General features: G+C 42.8%; 1 protein-coding gene across 1 annotated transcript in view; it reads left to right on the forward strand.

The window, feature by feature from the left end:
• LOC122927845 (transmembrane channel-like protein 2-A) overlaps window positions 1-16295 on the forward strand; it is a 113369-nt gene that overhangs the window by 62376 nt on the left and 34698 nt on the right. The window contains exons 15-19 of the mRNA XM_044280128.1: window positions 1442-1621; window positions 3666-3815; window positions 4237-4365; window positions 12848-12915; window positions 14655-14894. Coding sequence (XP_044136063.1) covers window positions 1442-1621; window positions 3666-3815; window positions 4237-4365; window positions 12848-12915; window positions 14655-14894 — 767 coding nt within the window. The remainder of the gene's footprint in view (window positions 1-1441; window positions 1622-3665; window positions 3816-4236; window positions 4366-12847; window positions 12916-14654; window positions 14895-16295) is intronic.

Genomic DNA, 16295 nt, shown 5'->3' on the forward strand with positions numbered 1-16295 from the left:
TCCTTGCTTGGTCCTCCTGTGTGCACATGCTTCAAAGACTGCTGCTGCTGCTGCTTCTGGTTCCTGATCCTGGCCTCGTCTGACTACCCCGTTGGTTCCCGATCCTGGCTTCGTCTGACTACCCCGTTGGTTCCTGATCCTGGCTACGTCTGACTACCCTCCTGGTTCCTGACCTCCGTCTACGCAAGACCCTGCTTCAGTTTAGCCATCCGTTTGGACTTTAGCTACGGCTTGATTTTCAATAAAGCCTTCTTATTCCACCTATCTCTGTTGTACGTCTGGTTCATGGTTCCATGACAGAACCGGATGACAAGGAAGTGTTGGAGGCATTTTGTGTGCACTGAATTTAACAGATAAGGCTAGTTTCACACTTTGAATCCTGGCATTGCCGGAAGCTACAGCATCGCTGTCCTGCCCCATTCACTATTATCGGGACCGGATGAAATCCAGCCACAACCACAACCCAGCAAATATGCTGAGAACGATTTTCATTTGTCCGATCTTTATGATTTTTGCCAGGTTGCAGCCAGATCTCCGCCGGTCCCCTTACCCCAAACAAGAACGGTAGGTTAATTCATAACATCCACAGTTTTAGGTCTTCCCTAAAAATGCGTATTTTTAGGTTAGCCTATCGCATCCCCTGATCTAACTCTTCTCCATTCACCGCCCCCAACCCTCCTTCAGAACCATTCCTCTGAACCTGATCCATCAATATCCACCACACCACATGCCCTCAGGTCTGGTAACTGGCTTATGCAGCCTTATATCTACTCCTTCAAAGCAAGCGTCTACTTCTACCGAAACTACCGTGTATGTACAAGCATCTGCTCCTGTTATGGCATAACTTGGTCCCAACAAGCCACAAATTTTCTTTTGTGATAACATTGTGTTTAAACCCCATCTGCCCCAATAAGGGACAATTTTTGCACATTTTGAAATTTTAAAAAGCATAACAAATCCCACGGCGCAACTTGTTTTTAAACAGGCTGATTGTCAACACTGTCAACCATGCGCTTACCCAACACTGTATATGTCAGTGTCACTTTTATGTTGATTACTATTGCTGTCTTTGCATTAAAGAGCTTGAAGGGGGGAAAAAAATAGAAATAATTAAAAGAGACAAGAGCGAATCTATGTGAGTCTTAGGAGACCTAAGATACCTCAGGCCAATTTGAGGGGTTTTGATAGGATAGAATTGATTCTGACCCAATTTTCGCATTTTTTGACTGATATGTTGGAATCAGACCCAAACCAAATTTCAAGAAATTCGCTTATCTCTATTTAGTATTGCTTTGCTTGTCTCTACTTCCATAAATCTGTCAGTTTCAGAAAAGTATATTTGCATTGTAGTCTATGGCTTTTCGATTTAACCATATAGCATTTAACATTTTGTTCTTTAGCTTTGTCTGTATGTTAAAGCGTGTGTGTATTCTACTTGCAGGTAGAAATTGTAATGAACCTGCTGTCGATGTTTTGTCCTCCACTATTTGAAACAATAGCTGCTATGGAAAATTATCACCCTAGACTGGCTTTGAAGTGGCAGCTTGGGCGAATCTTCGCACTCTTCTTGGGAAATCTTTATACTTTTTTGCTGGCTTTAATTAATGATGTCAATAGCAAGGTATAATGCTTAAAATGTACAAAATAATGTTTTTGCATTCAGTGATACAGATGTTATACTAATGTAGAGAACAGCGTTCTTTCAATCTCATTGAGGTTAGGAAGTCACTGTCTTTTAAAGCCTTTGTCTTATTTATTAATTTCAGTGATAATTGTATTCCTGTATATACATAAGCATATACCGATTATATCGTAACTCATTGTTAAAGGGAACCTGTCAGGCTGAATATGGTGTCTGAGCTGCAGGCACCATGTTATAGAGCAAGAGGAGCTGAGCAGATAGTTTTGTGGGAAAAGATTCAGTATAAGGGCTTATTCAGATCACTGTATGTTTGTGTCCACATCCGGTCTGCAATTTTATAGAATGAATGCAGACTCATTCATTTCAATGGGGCTGCAAAAGATGCGGACAGCACACCGTGTGTTGTCCGCATCCATACTTCTGTTCCGTGGCTCAGCAAAAAAGATAGAACATGTCTTATTCTTGTCCGCAATTGCAATAAGCATTTCTATCGTAGGGCTGCTGGTTCCATTCGGCAAAATGCGCAACGCACATGGCTGGTATCCAGGTTGTGCGGATATGCAATCTGCGGCCCGAAAAAAATTATACGCTCGCCCGAATTATCACTAAGTTGTATTTTATTCATTTAAATTCTTGCTCATTCCGGGGTTTGAAGTCCAGGAGTCGGTCCTATTAGTGATTAGCAGCTTCCCTCTATGACTGTGTATACAGAGATAGCTGTATGGAGGAGGCGGTCCTATCAGTGATTGACAGCTTCCCTCTATGACTGTGTATACAGAGATAGCTATAAATTACTAAGTTTTACTGAATCTTTTCCTATAAATAGCAATCTGCCCAGTCCCCCTGCTTTATAACGTTGTGTCTGTAGCTTACCCTGCATTTTTATGGTCACAGATTCCCTTTAATAAAAGAAAAGTATTTAGTAGAAAGTAATAAGAATATAACAATAAGCTGCATCATAAACAATTGAGCTAGGTAGGTATTTGTTAGATATTCTGATTATCAAACAGTCATGTTTCACATGTAGGGGTAGAAAAACATTATGAAAAGTAGGAATACAAATAAAATCAAACCTGCTGCCATAGGGATATATTCACACCTGGCAAATTTGTTTTCTGAAATGTCTTCGACTGAATATGGCGTTCCACACAGTTACTTTGGTAAGTGCCAATGTACAGCACACTACCAAGAAGTATAGGACAGATAAATAGTGGTAACATACATATGACTGCAGGTTCGGAAAACACAAGATTTGTTTGTAGTCTCTAACCATGGAGACACATTGGGCTGTGTTGGAGCTGCAGACACAAAACAGCAAAGATGTACAGTATATAGCCTTCAAGAGCATATCCTGCTTGCAATGTCTGCCCTGGACTTTGTGATTACAGCATTTTTCTGTTCATTTGTAGTGTTGAGCGCGAATATTCGAATAGCGAATTTTAATCTCGAATATCGTCACTTCGAGAATTCGCGAATATTTAGAATATAGTGCTATATATTCGTAATGACGAATATTCTTCATTTTTTTCCATCTGAAGTCATGATTCCTCCCTGCTTAAGTTACTTGTGGGCCAATGACTCATTGGCACACAAGCAAGAAGCAGGGAGGAATCATGTGTTCAGATGGAAAAAATTATGAATATTCTAAAAACGAATATATAGCACTGTATTCTATATATACTCTATAGTGCTATATATTTGTTTTTGACCCACGCCTGTATTGAGCGCGCAATATTCGCATATCGCGCGATCATTACCTTGCCAATTTTCACGAAAAAAAAAGAATGTAGAATATAACGAATATACGAATTCGCAAATATATTACGAATATTCTACAAAATATTAGCAAAATATCATGAATTCGAAAATGACCCCTGCCACTCATCACTATTCATTTGGAGTATGAACTGGTCTTCTGATATTGCTTTATCAATGCGCCATTTTGCATTCTCTCAGTATGTTCCAGTGGTCTATTTCTACTTTTGCTATACTGATACTGTAATTGTTCTGACTTTTTTTCCAGTTAGAGGAGGAAGTGCTTATAAAGAACAAGACTATGTTGTTGATATTCAGCTTAAATAATGGATCTTCTATTAATGGGAGCACTTCAACACCATTCATTCATCCAGCTGATATGCCGAGAGGTCCATGCTGGGAAACAAATGTGGGCATAGTAAGTCATTTATCATGTTTCCAACAATCAGTGGAAGGGGTATATTAATATTCACATTGTTGTGTAGGCTTTGCTTGCATGGAATAAAAGGTCTATCTGCTATCATGTTTATGGCCTCTGTTTAATGTATATGATGAATGCCAGGACTTTTGTTTTAAACATATGCATGGGGTCCCATTGTAAAAAAAACTAACGGATACTGTTGTATGAAATGATGCAGTCTACTACATGCTTTCATACTTTTTTCTTTTTGCAGTATACAGACATATGATGCGTTGCCAGACAGAGGCCAAAATGTGCTAGGGCCAATGACCATGCCAATGCCCTGCTCTCTCCATACCCCTTTTTTTGGAAAGATGCGAGGGTGGTGTAAAAAAAAAGCCTACTGCTCTAGTAATTATATAACTTCTTTTTCTTACAGGAATTTGTAAAGCTAACAGTATCAGATACCCAGATGACTTACATCATGATTCTTGTAGGAGATTTTGGCCGAGCCGTGATTGTCAGGTTTCTCAATTACTGCTGGTGTTGGGATTTGGAGTCTGGATTTGTAAGTTTATTTCAATATTTGTATGAATATATATTTAACAAAATTCATATGGATTTTATAGTTACTTTTGATTCTGGGCCAAGTGTGAAATAATGTAAACTGCTGATTACATAACAATTTTTGACCAAGACAGATTAATTAGATCTATGTATCTGTCTGTCTGTCTGTCTGTATGTCTATCTGTCTTTCTACGTATACAGTCACCATCTGGGACCACCACCAGCAACTCTTAAACTGCGACCTATCTTCCTACACCACTCTGGTTAGTAGATCTAATGCTACCTCTAGGCATTCACCAGAGCCTGCCATGAGGTTGAATGAACTTGGTTGCTAGGGATCCAGGTAGCAGACGTATTACATACCAACTAGTAGCTGGAGAGTAGAACAAGCCAAGTCAAAGTCAAGAGAGTCAGTAGAAGCCAAAACAGTAAACTAGGGGTTAATGCAGAAACAAGCTGAGAAGTCAAAGCTAGGAGAATCAGTAGAAGCCCAATCAGTAGACAAGAGGTAAAATCCTGAAACAAGCCAAGGTCAGTACACTGGAAGGTCCCACAAAAATGCAGCACTTTTCTGAGCACAAAGATCAAATTGAAGCCAGTCACAGGTAATGACAAACAATAAGAGCTTGACTTAAATCCCTGCTTACAGTAGCTCTGGGATTGGGCCCTGAAACAGGCACCGGATTGTCCTAGCATCTGGTCTCTGATAGGCTGACCAGCCGGGGTTTGGCTGGTCAACATAGCTACTCTCCTAGAACAGCGACGCACAGGAACATGGTTGGGTACATTTCTGACACCTATCTATCTATCAACCTATCTATGTATCTATCACTCTGTCTACTATCAAATCTGTTTTATAATGTTATTATAATTATTATTGCTATTCATTTATAAGGTGATCATTCTATGAGACTGTAAACATTGTAAAACACAAAGTATCGGTACTACAGTACAGTATGGTGCAGAGATATCCACCCGTTTGAGCACACAACAGAAACTGATTAAAGACAGATTATTATTTCCCCCCTTGTACTGAATATCCATTGTTCATTATTAGACATTTGATTATACTAATCTTTACATAGACATGCAAAATCTTTATATAAGGACAACTAGTGCCTAGCAAGTGGCCAGCTGTCAATTCTCACTAGGAACTGTTTCACATTTCCCTTATGTCTTTGGTTTGGATGGTGCTGGAAATTGAAAACTGGTGACTTTATAGCTTTACAAAACCACTCACTATTAGTGTTGATTGAGCACCAAAGTGCTCGGGTGCTCGAGTAGAACACTTTGGAAGTCAATGGGAGAACCCGAGCATTAAACCAAGCACCCCCTGCTCTGAAGAGGAGACGGTGTCGGGGCTCTAGTTCGGCTTAGGAGTCCCTGCTCTGACTCCATATATAGCTATGTCCATATTTGAAGTCAGTGCTTGGGGACACCAGTGTATTTCAATCTAATTTTGCCTCTATTTCTATTAAGATTCAAACTCACGACCTTCTACATTACAGCCAAAACCCAAGCATTAAACCAGGCACCCCTGCTCTGGAGAGGGGAGGGTGTCTGGTTCATAGGAAAAGGTCAGAAATTGAAGGAAACACGACTGAAATGGTTTGGGAACAGCATGGGGATAATGTCTGGAGGCATCTTGGACTCCCAGGTCGTTGCTGGGAACGATGTTGCCCAAGTAGTACGCCACTTTTACAGACTGACAATAATAAGGACAAAACTGAAGATAAAATCTATTTTAGAGGAAAAAATTGTTAGGAAACATTCTTTCCTGTATATTTACTTGTATATAAAGTGCAAGTGCTGCCAAAAATAACAAGGAAGAGGCACTCCGATACAACCTGTATATCACATAAAAGAGGGCCTCATTCACATTGTAGTACAATTGTTCAGGTAGTGGGACTCCTACACTCATAAAGCCTATGCACTTAGAGAAAGGGCTGCCAAAAATTACAAGGAACCGGCACTACAATACACCCTTTATTACACATAAAGGAGGGCATAATACACACCCTTGAAAAATTATGATTGATGGCCTGCTGGTGACCCTCTAAAACATTAGGGGCGAGGGTCTGCTGCTGATCTAACATCGAAAAAATTAGGGGTGAGGGTCTGCTGCTGAGCTGACCATCTAAAAAATTAGGGGTGTGGGTCTGCTGCCGATCTGACCTTCTAAAACATTAGGGGTGAGGGTCTGCTGCTGAGCTGACCATCTAAAACATTAGGGGTGAGGGCCTGCTTCTGATCTGACCATCTAAAAAATTAGGGGTGAGGTCTGCTGCTGACTTGCTGAGCTGACCATCTAACAATTTAGGGGTGAGGGTCTGCTGCTGAGCTGACCATCTAAAACATTAGGGGTGAGGGTCTGCTTCTGATCTGACCTTCTAAAACATTAGGGTTGAGGGTCTGCTGCTGAGCTGACCATCTAAAAAATTAGGGGTGAGGGTCTGCTGCTGATCTGACCATCTAAAACATTATGGGTGAGGGTCTGATGCTTATCTGACCATCTAAAACATTAGGGGTGAGGGTGTGCTGCTAAGCTGACCATCTAAAACATTAGGGGCAAGGATCTACTACTGATCTGACCATCTAAAAAATTAGGGGTGAGGGTCTGCTGCTGAGCTGACCCTCTAAAACATTTGGGGCGAGGGCCTGCTGGTGATCCTCTAAAACATTAGGGGTGAGGGTCTACTGCTAAGCTGACCCTCTAAAACATTAGGAGCGAGGGCAGCTTAATAAGCATGTTGATATGATGGAGGAGGATGAGAAAAGAAAGATTGAACCATATACCCTTTTTTGTGGTGGAAGTGGTGCATGGGAATACATTGTATTTAATACACCATAAAAGCCACATTTAAAGTGCCTTTATGTTCAGGGGCAATCCAGACCGAGTCAACCTGTCAGCATTTTCAGTTGACAGGCGGATGCGCTTATCAGTTATTATTAGTGTTGATCATAAATATTCGCATTTCGAATTTTTATCGCGAATATAGGTACTTCGAAAATTTGCGAATATTTCGAATATAGTTATATATATATATATTCGTAATTTCGAATATTCGAATTCTTTTCGATTTTTTTCCGATTTTTATTTTTTTTATTTTTATTTTTTAATATTTTTTTTAATCAGTACACATGATCCCTTCCTGCTTCTAGCTTGTGGGCCAATAAGAAGGCTGCAATATACTTGACTTTAGGAGTAGTAGTGTTTGCGAATTTTGCTCTATATTTGTTTTTTCGAATATTCGCTATATTGCTATATAGTCTTTTTAGAATATTACGAATATTCGAAAAAACAAAGTTATAGCAATTTAGCGAATATTCGAAAAAACGAATATAGAGCAATTTAGCTAATATAGTGCTATAATGTTCTTTCTCTAATAGTTGTAATTTTTTTCTCATCTGAAGTTCAGATTGGAAAAAAATTACAACTATAAAAAAATAAGATTATAGCACTATATTTGCTAAATTGCTCTATATTAGTTTTTTTCGAATATTCGCTATATTGCTATATATTCTTTTTAGAATATTACGAATATTCGAAAAAACTAAGTTATAGCAATATAGCAAATATTCGAAAAAAATCGAATATAGAGCAATTTAGCTAATATAGTGCTATAATCTTCTTTGTCTAATAGTTGCAAGTTTAAAAATTTGCAATAAAAATTCGAATTACGAAAATTTGCATATTACACAATCATTACCTTGACGAATATTCGACGAATATTCTAAAAATATTTGCGAAATATTGCAAATTCGAATATGACCCCTGCCGCTCATCACTAGTTATTATTCCCCTAGCAGCACTAAATATCCGCTCTGACAAAACACTGGCAGAAGGGCAGGCCAGCACCTCCAAGGCATAGAGCGCCAGTTCGTGCCATGTGTCCAGCTTGGACACCCAATAGTTGTCAGGCACAGAGGGATGACTGAAGACGCTGACACGGTCTGCTACGTACTCCTTCACCATCTTCCAAAACTTTTCCCTCCTTGTGACACTAGGCTGCGCATCAGGGTGAGGGTGCTGGCGGGGTGTCATGAAACTGTCCCAGGCCTTGGAAAGTGTTGCCCTGCTTCTGTTGGAATGACTGTGTGTTCCCCTCATCTCCCCTCCTCGGTTGCCCAAGGAACTACGTAAACTGGAGCAATTTTTCCACAAGGACCTTCTGGTATTGCACCATTTTGCTAGTCCTCTCCACCACAGGAACGAGAGATGAGAAGTTCTCTTTGTAGCTGGGGTCGAGAAGGGTGAACAACCAGTAATCGGTGTTGGCCATATAACGCAGGGGTCACGGGAAAGGCAGCATAACATAAAGTCAGCCATGTGTGCCAGAGTCCCAACAGACAAGGCTTCGCTGTCCTCATCAGGAGGATGACTCTCAATCTCCTCATCCTTTTCCTCCTCTTCGGCCCATCCACGCTGAACAGATGGAATAAACATGCTATGGGTACTACCCTCTGTAGCGTAGGCAACCGTCTCCTACTCCTCCTCCTCCTCATCTTTATCCAATTCGTGCTGAGAAGATGAACGGAGGGTGGTCTGGCTATCACCCTGTGTACTGTCTTCCCCCATTTCCACCTCTTCCACATGCAAAGCGTCCGCCTTCATTGTGAGCAGCGAGCATTTCAGTAGACACAGAAGTGGGATGGTTATGCTGATAATAGCGGCATCGCCGCTCACCATCTGTGTTGATTCCTCAAAGTTGCGAAAAACCTCACAGAGGTCAGACATCCATGCCCACTTGTCGCTTGTGAAGAGCGGAACCTGACTTGAAAGGCGACGACCATGTTGCAGCTGATATTCCACTACTGCCCTCTGCTGCTCACAAAACCTGGCAAACATGTGGAACGTGGAGTTCCAGCGCATGCTCAAGTCGCACAACAGTCGTTCAGCTGGCAATTGCAAGCGCAGCTGCAGCGTTTCCAGACCAGTGGCAGCTGTAGATGACTTTCGGAAATGGGCACACATGCGGCGCACCTTCACCAGTAGCTCAGGCAAATTGGGGTAGGTTTTAAGAAACCGCTGAACCACTAAGTTGAACATGTGGGCTAGGCATGGTATGTGTGTGAGCTTGCCAAGCTTCAAAGCCGCCACCAAGTTACGGCCATTATCAGACACAACCATGCCTGGCTGTAGGTTGAGTGGCGAGAGCCACAGCTCAGTCTGGTCCCTTATGCCCTGCCAAAGCTCTGCGGCGGTGTGCTGTTTGTCACCTAAGCAAATTAGTTTTAGCTCGGCCTGTTGCCGCTTTCCCACTGCAGTGCTACACTGCTTCCAGCTATTGACTGATGTCTGACTGGTGCTGCAAGATGAGAATTCAGAGGTGGAAGTGGAGGAGGAGGTGGGGGAGGAGAAGGGGGGTTTCAGCCACTAATGTAGGTTGTGGTAGAAATCCTGATGGAAGTAGGGCCCGCAATTATTGGTGTCGGTAGCACCTGTGCCATCCCAGGGTATGACTCGCTTCCAGCCTCCACAACGTTCACCCAGTGTGCCATCAAGGAAATGTAGCGTCCCTGGCCAAAAGCACTTGTCCATGTGTCAGTCGTAAAGTGGACATTCCCAATAACTGCGTTGGGCAGGACACGGGTGATGTTACGGGACACATGCTGGTGTAAGGCAGGGACGGCACACCAGGAAAAAGTGGCGGCTGGGAACTGACTTACGAGGGACTGCCGCCACCATCAGGCTGAGGAAAGCCTCAGTGTCCATAAGCCTAAATGGCAATATTTCCAGGGTCAGCAATTTGTAATGGTGCGCATTTAGTGCTATGGCCTGTGGGTGGGTGGCTGGGTATTTGCGCTTTCGATCAAAGAACTGGGGTATGGACATCTGTACGCTGTGCTGGGACACAGAAGTGGATGTGCTAGCTGATGGTGCTTGCAAAGGTCCAGGTGCAGGGCGGGAGGCATCCGGGTCTACGTCTTGGACAGGGGATTGGCCAGCACGTAACACAGGGTAAGAGAAGGCAGTGGTGTGACCCGCAGACACTGATTGTGGACCCAGGTGTTCGGCCAACCTATTAGGGGGCTTAGATGCCATGTGGCGGATCATGCTGGTGGTGGTGAGGTTGCTAGTGTTCACGCCCCTGCTCATTTTAGTACGGCACAGGTTGCAAATGACAATTCTTTTATCGTCCGCACTTTCCTCAAAAAAGCGCCAGACTGCGGAACACCTACCTCTTGGCAAGGGAGATTGCCACAAGGGGGTGCTCCAGGGAACAGTTGTGGGCCTGTTTGGTGTGGCCCGCCTTCTCCCTTTTGCCACCCCTCTGCCTCTTCCAGCCTGTTGTGGTGCTGCGGATCCCTCCCCCTCTGTACTGTTGTCCTCGGTAAGTGATTTCATCGTCCACCACCTCCTCTTCCACTTCCTCACTCTGCTTATCCTCCTGACTTGTTGACCTAACAAGAACCTCACTTATTGACAACTGTGTCTCATCCTGACTAATTGCGGTTGACTTATTCGTAACTGTGTCTCATCATCATCATCCACCTCATGAAACACTAATTGCCGTTCCCCACCATCATCTTTTTCTGACTGTGGATGCTCAACAGTTTGGGAATCAGTGCACAGGATCTCCTCATGTCCCTCTTCAAGCAGGCTTGGGAGAGGGCCAAATCAAGGAATAGCAATGAAAAGAGCTCCTCGGAATAGTGTAGGATCACTTTTTTGCCAAGACACTCCATGGTGGGAGGAAGGAGGATCAGGGTGAGGATTCTGTTGATCAGACTCTTGGCTACTGAGACTGAACTTTGCGGAAGACAGGGTGGTGCTTAACCGACTGGAAGCATTATCTGCTGCAATCAGAACCGACCACCTGGTCGCACTGGTGTGACTTCGAGAGTGGTTTCCTGCGCCACCCTGCAAACTGGGACGTGAAGCTAGTAATCGTGGATGAGTGTGTTTTTTGTGCTCTGGCAGTAGGCACAGTTTCACCGCGCCCAGGGCCACGGCCTCTATGTGTACCATCAGCAGCACGGCCACTTCCCTGTCCCTTACTGCTCGCCTTGAACATATTAAATGGCATATATGCTTGCAAGTATTTCACACGTACAGTAGCGCAGGTTTTATAAGTGTATGCGCATTTTTTTTTTAACTGAATGTCACTGATATTTAAAATGCACAAACATTATAGTGGAGATATAGCGCAGGTAATGTCGCTGTCACCAGCGGCCAAAAAATTTAACTGAATGTCACTGATATTTAGGATGGGCAAACGTTATACAGGAGATGTAGCGCAGTTAATGTTGCTGTCACCAGGGCGAAAAAATTACACTGAACGTCACTGATATTTCAGATGTGCTAACGTTATGCTGGAGATGTAGCGCAGGTAATGTCGCTGTCACTAGCGGCCAAACAATTGTGCTGAATTTCACAGCTTAAATGTAACACAACAGATGTAGCAGAGGTTGTGCTACTGTCAGAAGCTGCCAAACAATTGCACGCAATTTAGCAGGTTGCGCTAATTATATATATGGTAGCCAGATAAAACAATAGTCCTCAAAAGGACTTTTGGGTCTCTAACACCTTTCACCAGTAAACCCTGCCTAAAAAAAAATAAAAAAACAATTCCTGCCCCTACACTTTCTGTCCCTTCTGCTGCAGCTCTCCCTGACTAAGACAGCCGAACCAGGTGTCATCGGGTGCTATATAGCACCCGATGACGCGTTCCGGCCAGCCAATCACTGTAATGCCAGTAAACAACATGGCTACGGCATTACAGTGAGTGCCTGTACCCCCGCGCACGTTTATTGGATGCGTATCAGCCAACAAACGTGCGGGGAGGAGACTCGAGCATGTGCCAGGCATCGCGATGCTTGAGTAAAAAAGTGTTCAGCCGAGCATGCTCACACAACACTACTCACTATGTATTGCAGGTGCTATATTTTCAAAGGGTATTTTTTCCCATCAGCAAACACCAGTCCTTATGTGGTTTCACTATTGGAATGGACAAAGGCACAAAGCTAGATGAGATTACTTTTCTTTGCTAACATGCACATTCTCTATTACTGTATATTTATTCTCTATTGGGACATTGGAGGCTGAAATATTTTAATACAAATGCCTATTTCAGCCACATAATTTTAAATGAGCCCATTCAGGAAAGCACCTGGAGGCCACCCAACCGGTATGTCCTAAAACTAGTATGTCCTACAGTAATTTCTATGGAATTCACTGACAATCTAATGTCTATTAGTGTTTTCACTTTTCCCTCCAGAAAAACAAGTTTGTGCAAAAAGTTTTTTGTTTCTTGTAGGCACTGGTTCCTTCTTCCTCCGTTCCCCCTTCTGAGCCAAATTTGTATGTTGATAGGAGATTTGAGAGTGCTGTTGGCTAAGAGCATTGAGAGCAGAGCTTTGATCTCAGTGAACCATGGTTCAGAAGTAGATAATATCAGAGATATCATGATATTCATGGTTTCAAATACGCAATGTGGAAAAAATTATATTCATAGCTTTTGTCCATTTTTATATTTCAGCCATCTTATGCTGAGTTTGATATAAGTGGCAATGTCCTTGGTCTCATTTTTAATCAAGGCATGATATGGTAAGTTCACTTCATATAAATCTAGAGAGTAATTTAGAGCTAGTGACTCTAGTAAATTTTCTATCTCACCCGAGTGTTAAAGTCACAGCAACACTGCTTATTACTGCTGAATAATGTCTTTCATGTAGCTGCTGCTTCTGAGCATATGTTACAGAGAAATAGGGAAGCCGATCTCTTCTGTGTGTGCTATGTATGGGAGACATCATAGACTGGCAGCACGATCGACAGATCTCAACCGTATTGAGCTTCATTATATGGACTCATGCAGAGCTTCTACTCCTTAGCTTTGGTAAATCACCTACACATACTTGTAATTGTGTTAAGCACCAGACGAACACTTTAAAGGGATTCTGTCACCTGCTTTTAGCATTTTAAGCTGGCACCATCGCTATGTTGACTAAAGTACCTTATTTCCAGCAGTCTTCTTTTTACTTATTTTCGTTTGGTAGTTTTGATATAAAAGCGATTTTTATGTTATGCTAATGAGGCTCCAAGGTGCCTAGAGGGGAGTTTTTTTTTCCTTCTCCAGTGCCCAGTGACTCCCCCCTGCAGTGCCCAATAACACCTCCTGATCCTCAAATAACCTCCCACAGCCCCGGCAAACGGTTCCGCCTCCTCCCCACATCATAGTCTACCTTCTAGAAATGCCCTGTCCTTCTTCCTGTCTGCGGCCAGAAAAGTCTCACGGGGCATGCGCCGAGCCCAGTGATGTTGCCCTTAGGACGTTGATGATCGCTCAGGCCGCAGGCGGTACTGCGCCTGCGCGAGTTTTCTGGCCGCAGACAGGAGGACGGGGCATTTCTATAAGGTAGATTATGACGTGGGGAGGGGGTGGAACCGTTTGCCAGACTGTGGGAGGTTATTTGAGGATCAGGAGGCGTTCTTGGGCACTGCAGGGGGGCGTCACTGGGCACCGGAGAGTGAAAAAAAAACGCCCCTCTGGGCACCTTGGACCCTAATTAGCATAACATAAAAATTACTTTTATATCAAAACTACCAAACGAAAATAAGTAAAAAGAAGACTGCTGGAAATAAGGTACTTTAGTCAACATAGCGATGGTGCCAGCTTAAAATGGTAAAAGCAGATGACAGAATCCCTTTAAGGGTACGACCAGATGGGGGAGCTGGCGCATGGTGGAGATACAGTCTAAGACCGCGCTGCCATGTGAGCCATAACTCTAACGTATTTGATTGTTTAAAAACTGATTGGTAGTTGTTCGCCTATTGTTAATACCATACTGCCTCATGCTGGCTGCTCTGTCTGACTGTATCCTAGATAATCTCTAGATACGTACACGCTGATTTCTGATTGCCAGGCTTTAGCTGGCAATGCTTGTGCAGGCAGGAGCTGCAACGTGCTATGGAGCTCCTGTCTGTATAGCGGTCATTGTGGCCTGTACACAGCAGAGTACGGGAATACGAATTCTGGAGCGCAATAGGCATCTGAACTTCAGGCACCTATTTTACTAAGAAAAGGTAATAATAATAAAAAATAAAGCACATTACAAAAATTCATTTAGTCACATTTAGAGTAGGTTTGAATAAAAGTTGATATGTAAGTTTAGGTAGTGTACACTTTCATTACTGACTTGCAGGAGAGTCCAAAATAAAGATGAAGCTTGTTTGATCCTGCCTCCAGTCTCGTGTCGAGCAACTGTTTTCTCTAACCACAGGAAATGAATTTGTACAGATTTCTACAGATGTTTATTATTTAAATTGTCCTTTTATTTGCTTAACAGGATGGGGGCATTTTATGCACCTGGACTGATTGTCGTAAATGTACTGCGCCTCCTGTCTTCAATGTACTTGCAGTGCTGGGCAGTAATGAGCAGCAACGTTCCACAAGAAAAAGTATTTAAAGCCTCCAAGTCAAATAATTTCTACATGGCCTTATTACTGCTAGTGCTGTTCATGAGCTTGCTGCCCGTAGCATATACAATAATGACCATATCCCCATCATTTGACTGTGGCCCTTTCAGGTAACAGAAGATCTATCTATCTATCTATCTCTTTAAAGAGGACCTGTCACCACTCCTGACATGCCTGTTTTAATAGCTTCATGCGTTCCCCATGTAATAATTCTGGAGCATCTATTCTTATGGCTCTATGTTGTGCCGTTCCTTTATTATTCCTGCTAGAAGTTATGTATGAACTGCTAGCAGTCTGCAGTAAGGGTACAGAGGGTGGTAACCAGTTGGGGGGGGGGGGGTGTACCTGAACAGTCTGAAAATGGCAGCATGTTGCAATCAGTCAATTTCCTCATTGGAGCAATTTCTAATTTTGCTGTTTTTAGATGAACACAGTGCCAGTATCTGTATATTTTAAGAGAACCCAGGGAAAACTTGTAGAAATATAAGGATGATATGCAGACTCATCTGAGATATTGCAACATTTTAAAGAAATCAAGCAATAACTAAGGCTACTTTCACACTAGCGTTTTTACTGGATCCGGCAGGGTTCAGAAAAAAACACTTCCGTTACTGATAATACCACCATCTGCACCTGTTATGAACGGATCCGGTTGTATTATCTTTAAGATTGCCAAGATGGATCTGTCATGAACTCCATTGAAAGTCAATGGAGGACAGATCCATTTTCTATTGTGTCAGATAGTGTCAGTGAAAACGGATCTGTCCCCATTGACTTGCATTGTGGGTAATGCCAGATACGTCTTGCTCCGCATCCCAGGACTGAAAGCAAATTGCAGCATGTTGCGGTTTGCTCTCTGGTATGAGAATGCAACTAAACGGAACGGAATGCATTTTGGAGCATTCAGTTCTGTTCAGTTCAGTTTTGTACCAATTGACAATGAATGGGGACAAGACTGAAGCGTTTTTTCTGGTATTGAGAGCCTATGACGAATCTGAATACCGGAAAACTAAAACACTAGTGTGAAAGTAGCCTAATATGAAATTACAAATGTAATGTGAATCCCTCCAGGAAGATCAGGGATGCCATTATAGGGGGTTTCCAGGAAACAACAGTGATGTCCTTAGGATAGACTATAATTGGTCCGACCCATATGAGCCTCGCTGTCCATGAGTGACTTTTTCAGGCACAGTACCTTATCTCTCCATGCAACTGTACCTGGTACTGCAGCTTAGACCTATTGGCTTGAATGCACATATACAAGAAGGATGATGCACTGTACCTGGAACATATTAAAGGCCTCCACTGATCTAACATGTATACATCGCTATGAATAGACATTCATTGGTTATCCCTGGAAACAGTGGCGTACATAGAGAAGTAAGGGCCCCATAGCAAGGATCAAACCAGGCCCCCCACATAGGACAGAAGGGTTTCTGCCTAAACCCTTTTTAATGACCTTTGGGCCATTTTTCCACTGCCTCATTTGCTACAAGTTGTTCCTTTACATG

The sequence above is a fragment of the Bufo gargarizans genome, chromosome 1 (assembly GCF_014858855.1).
Source record: "Bufo gargarizans isolate SCDJY-AF-19 chromosome 1, ASM1485885v1, whole genome shotgun sequence".
Taxonomy (NCBI): Eukaryota; Metazoa; Chordata; class Amphibia; order Anura; family Bufonidae; genus Bufo; species Bufo gargarizans.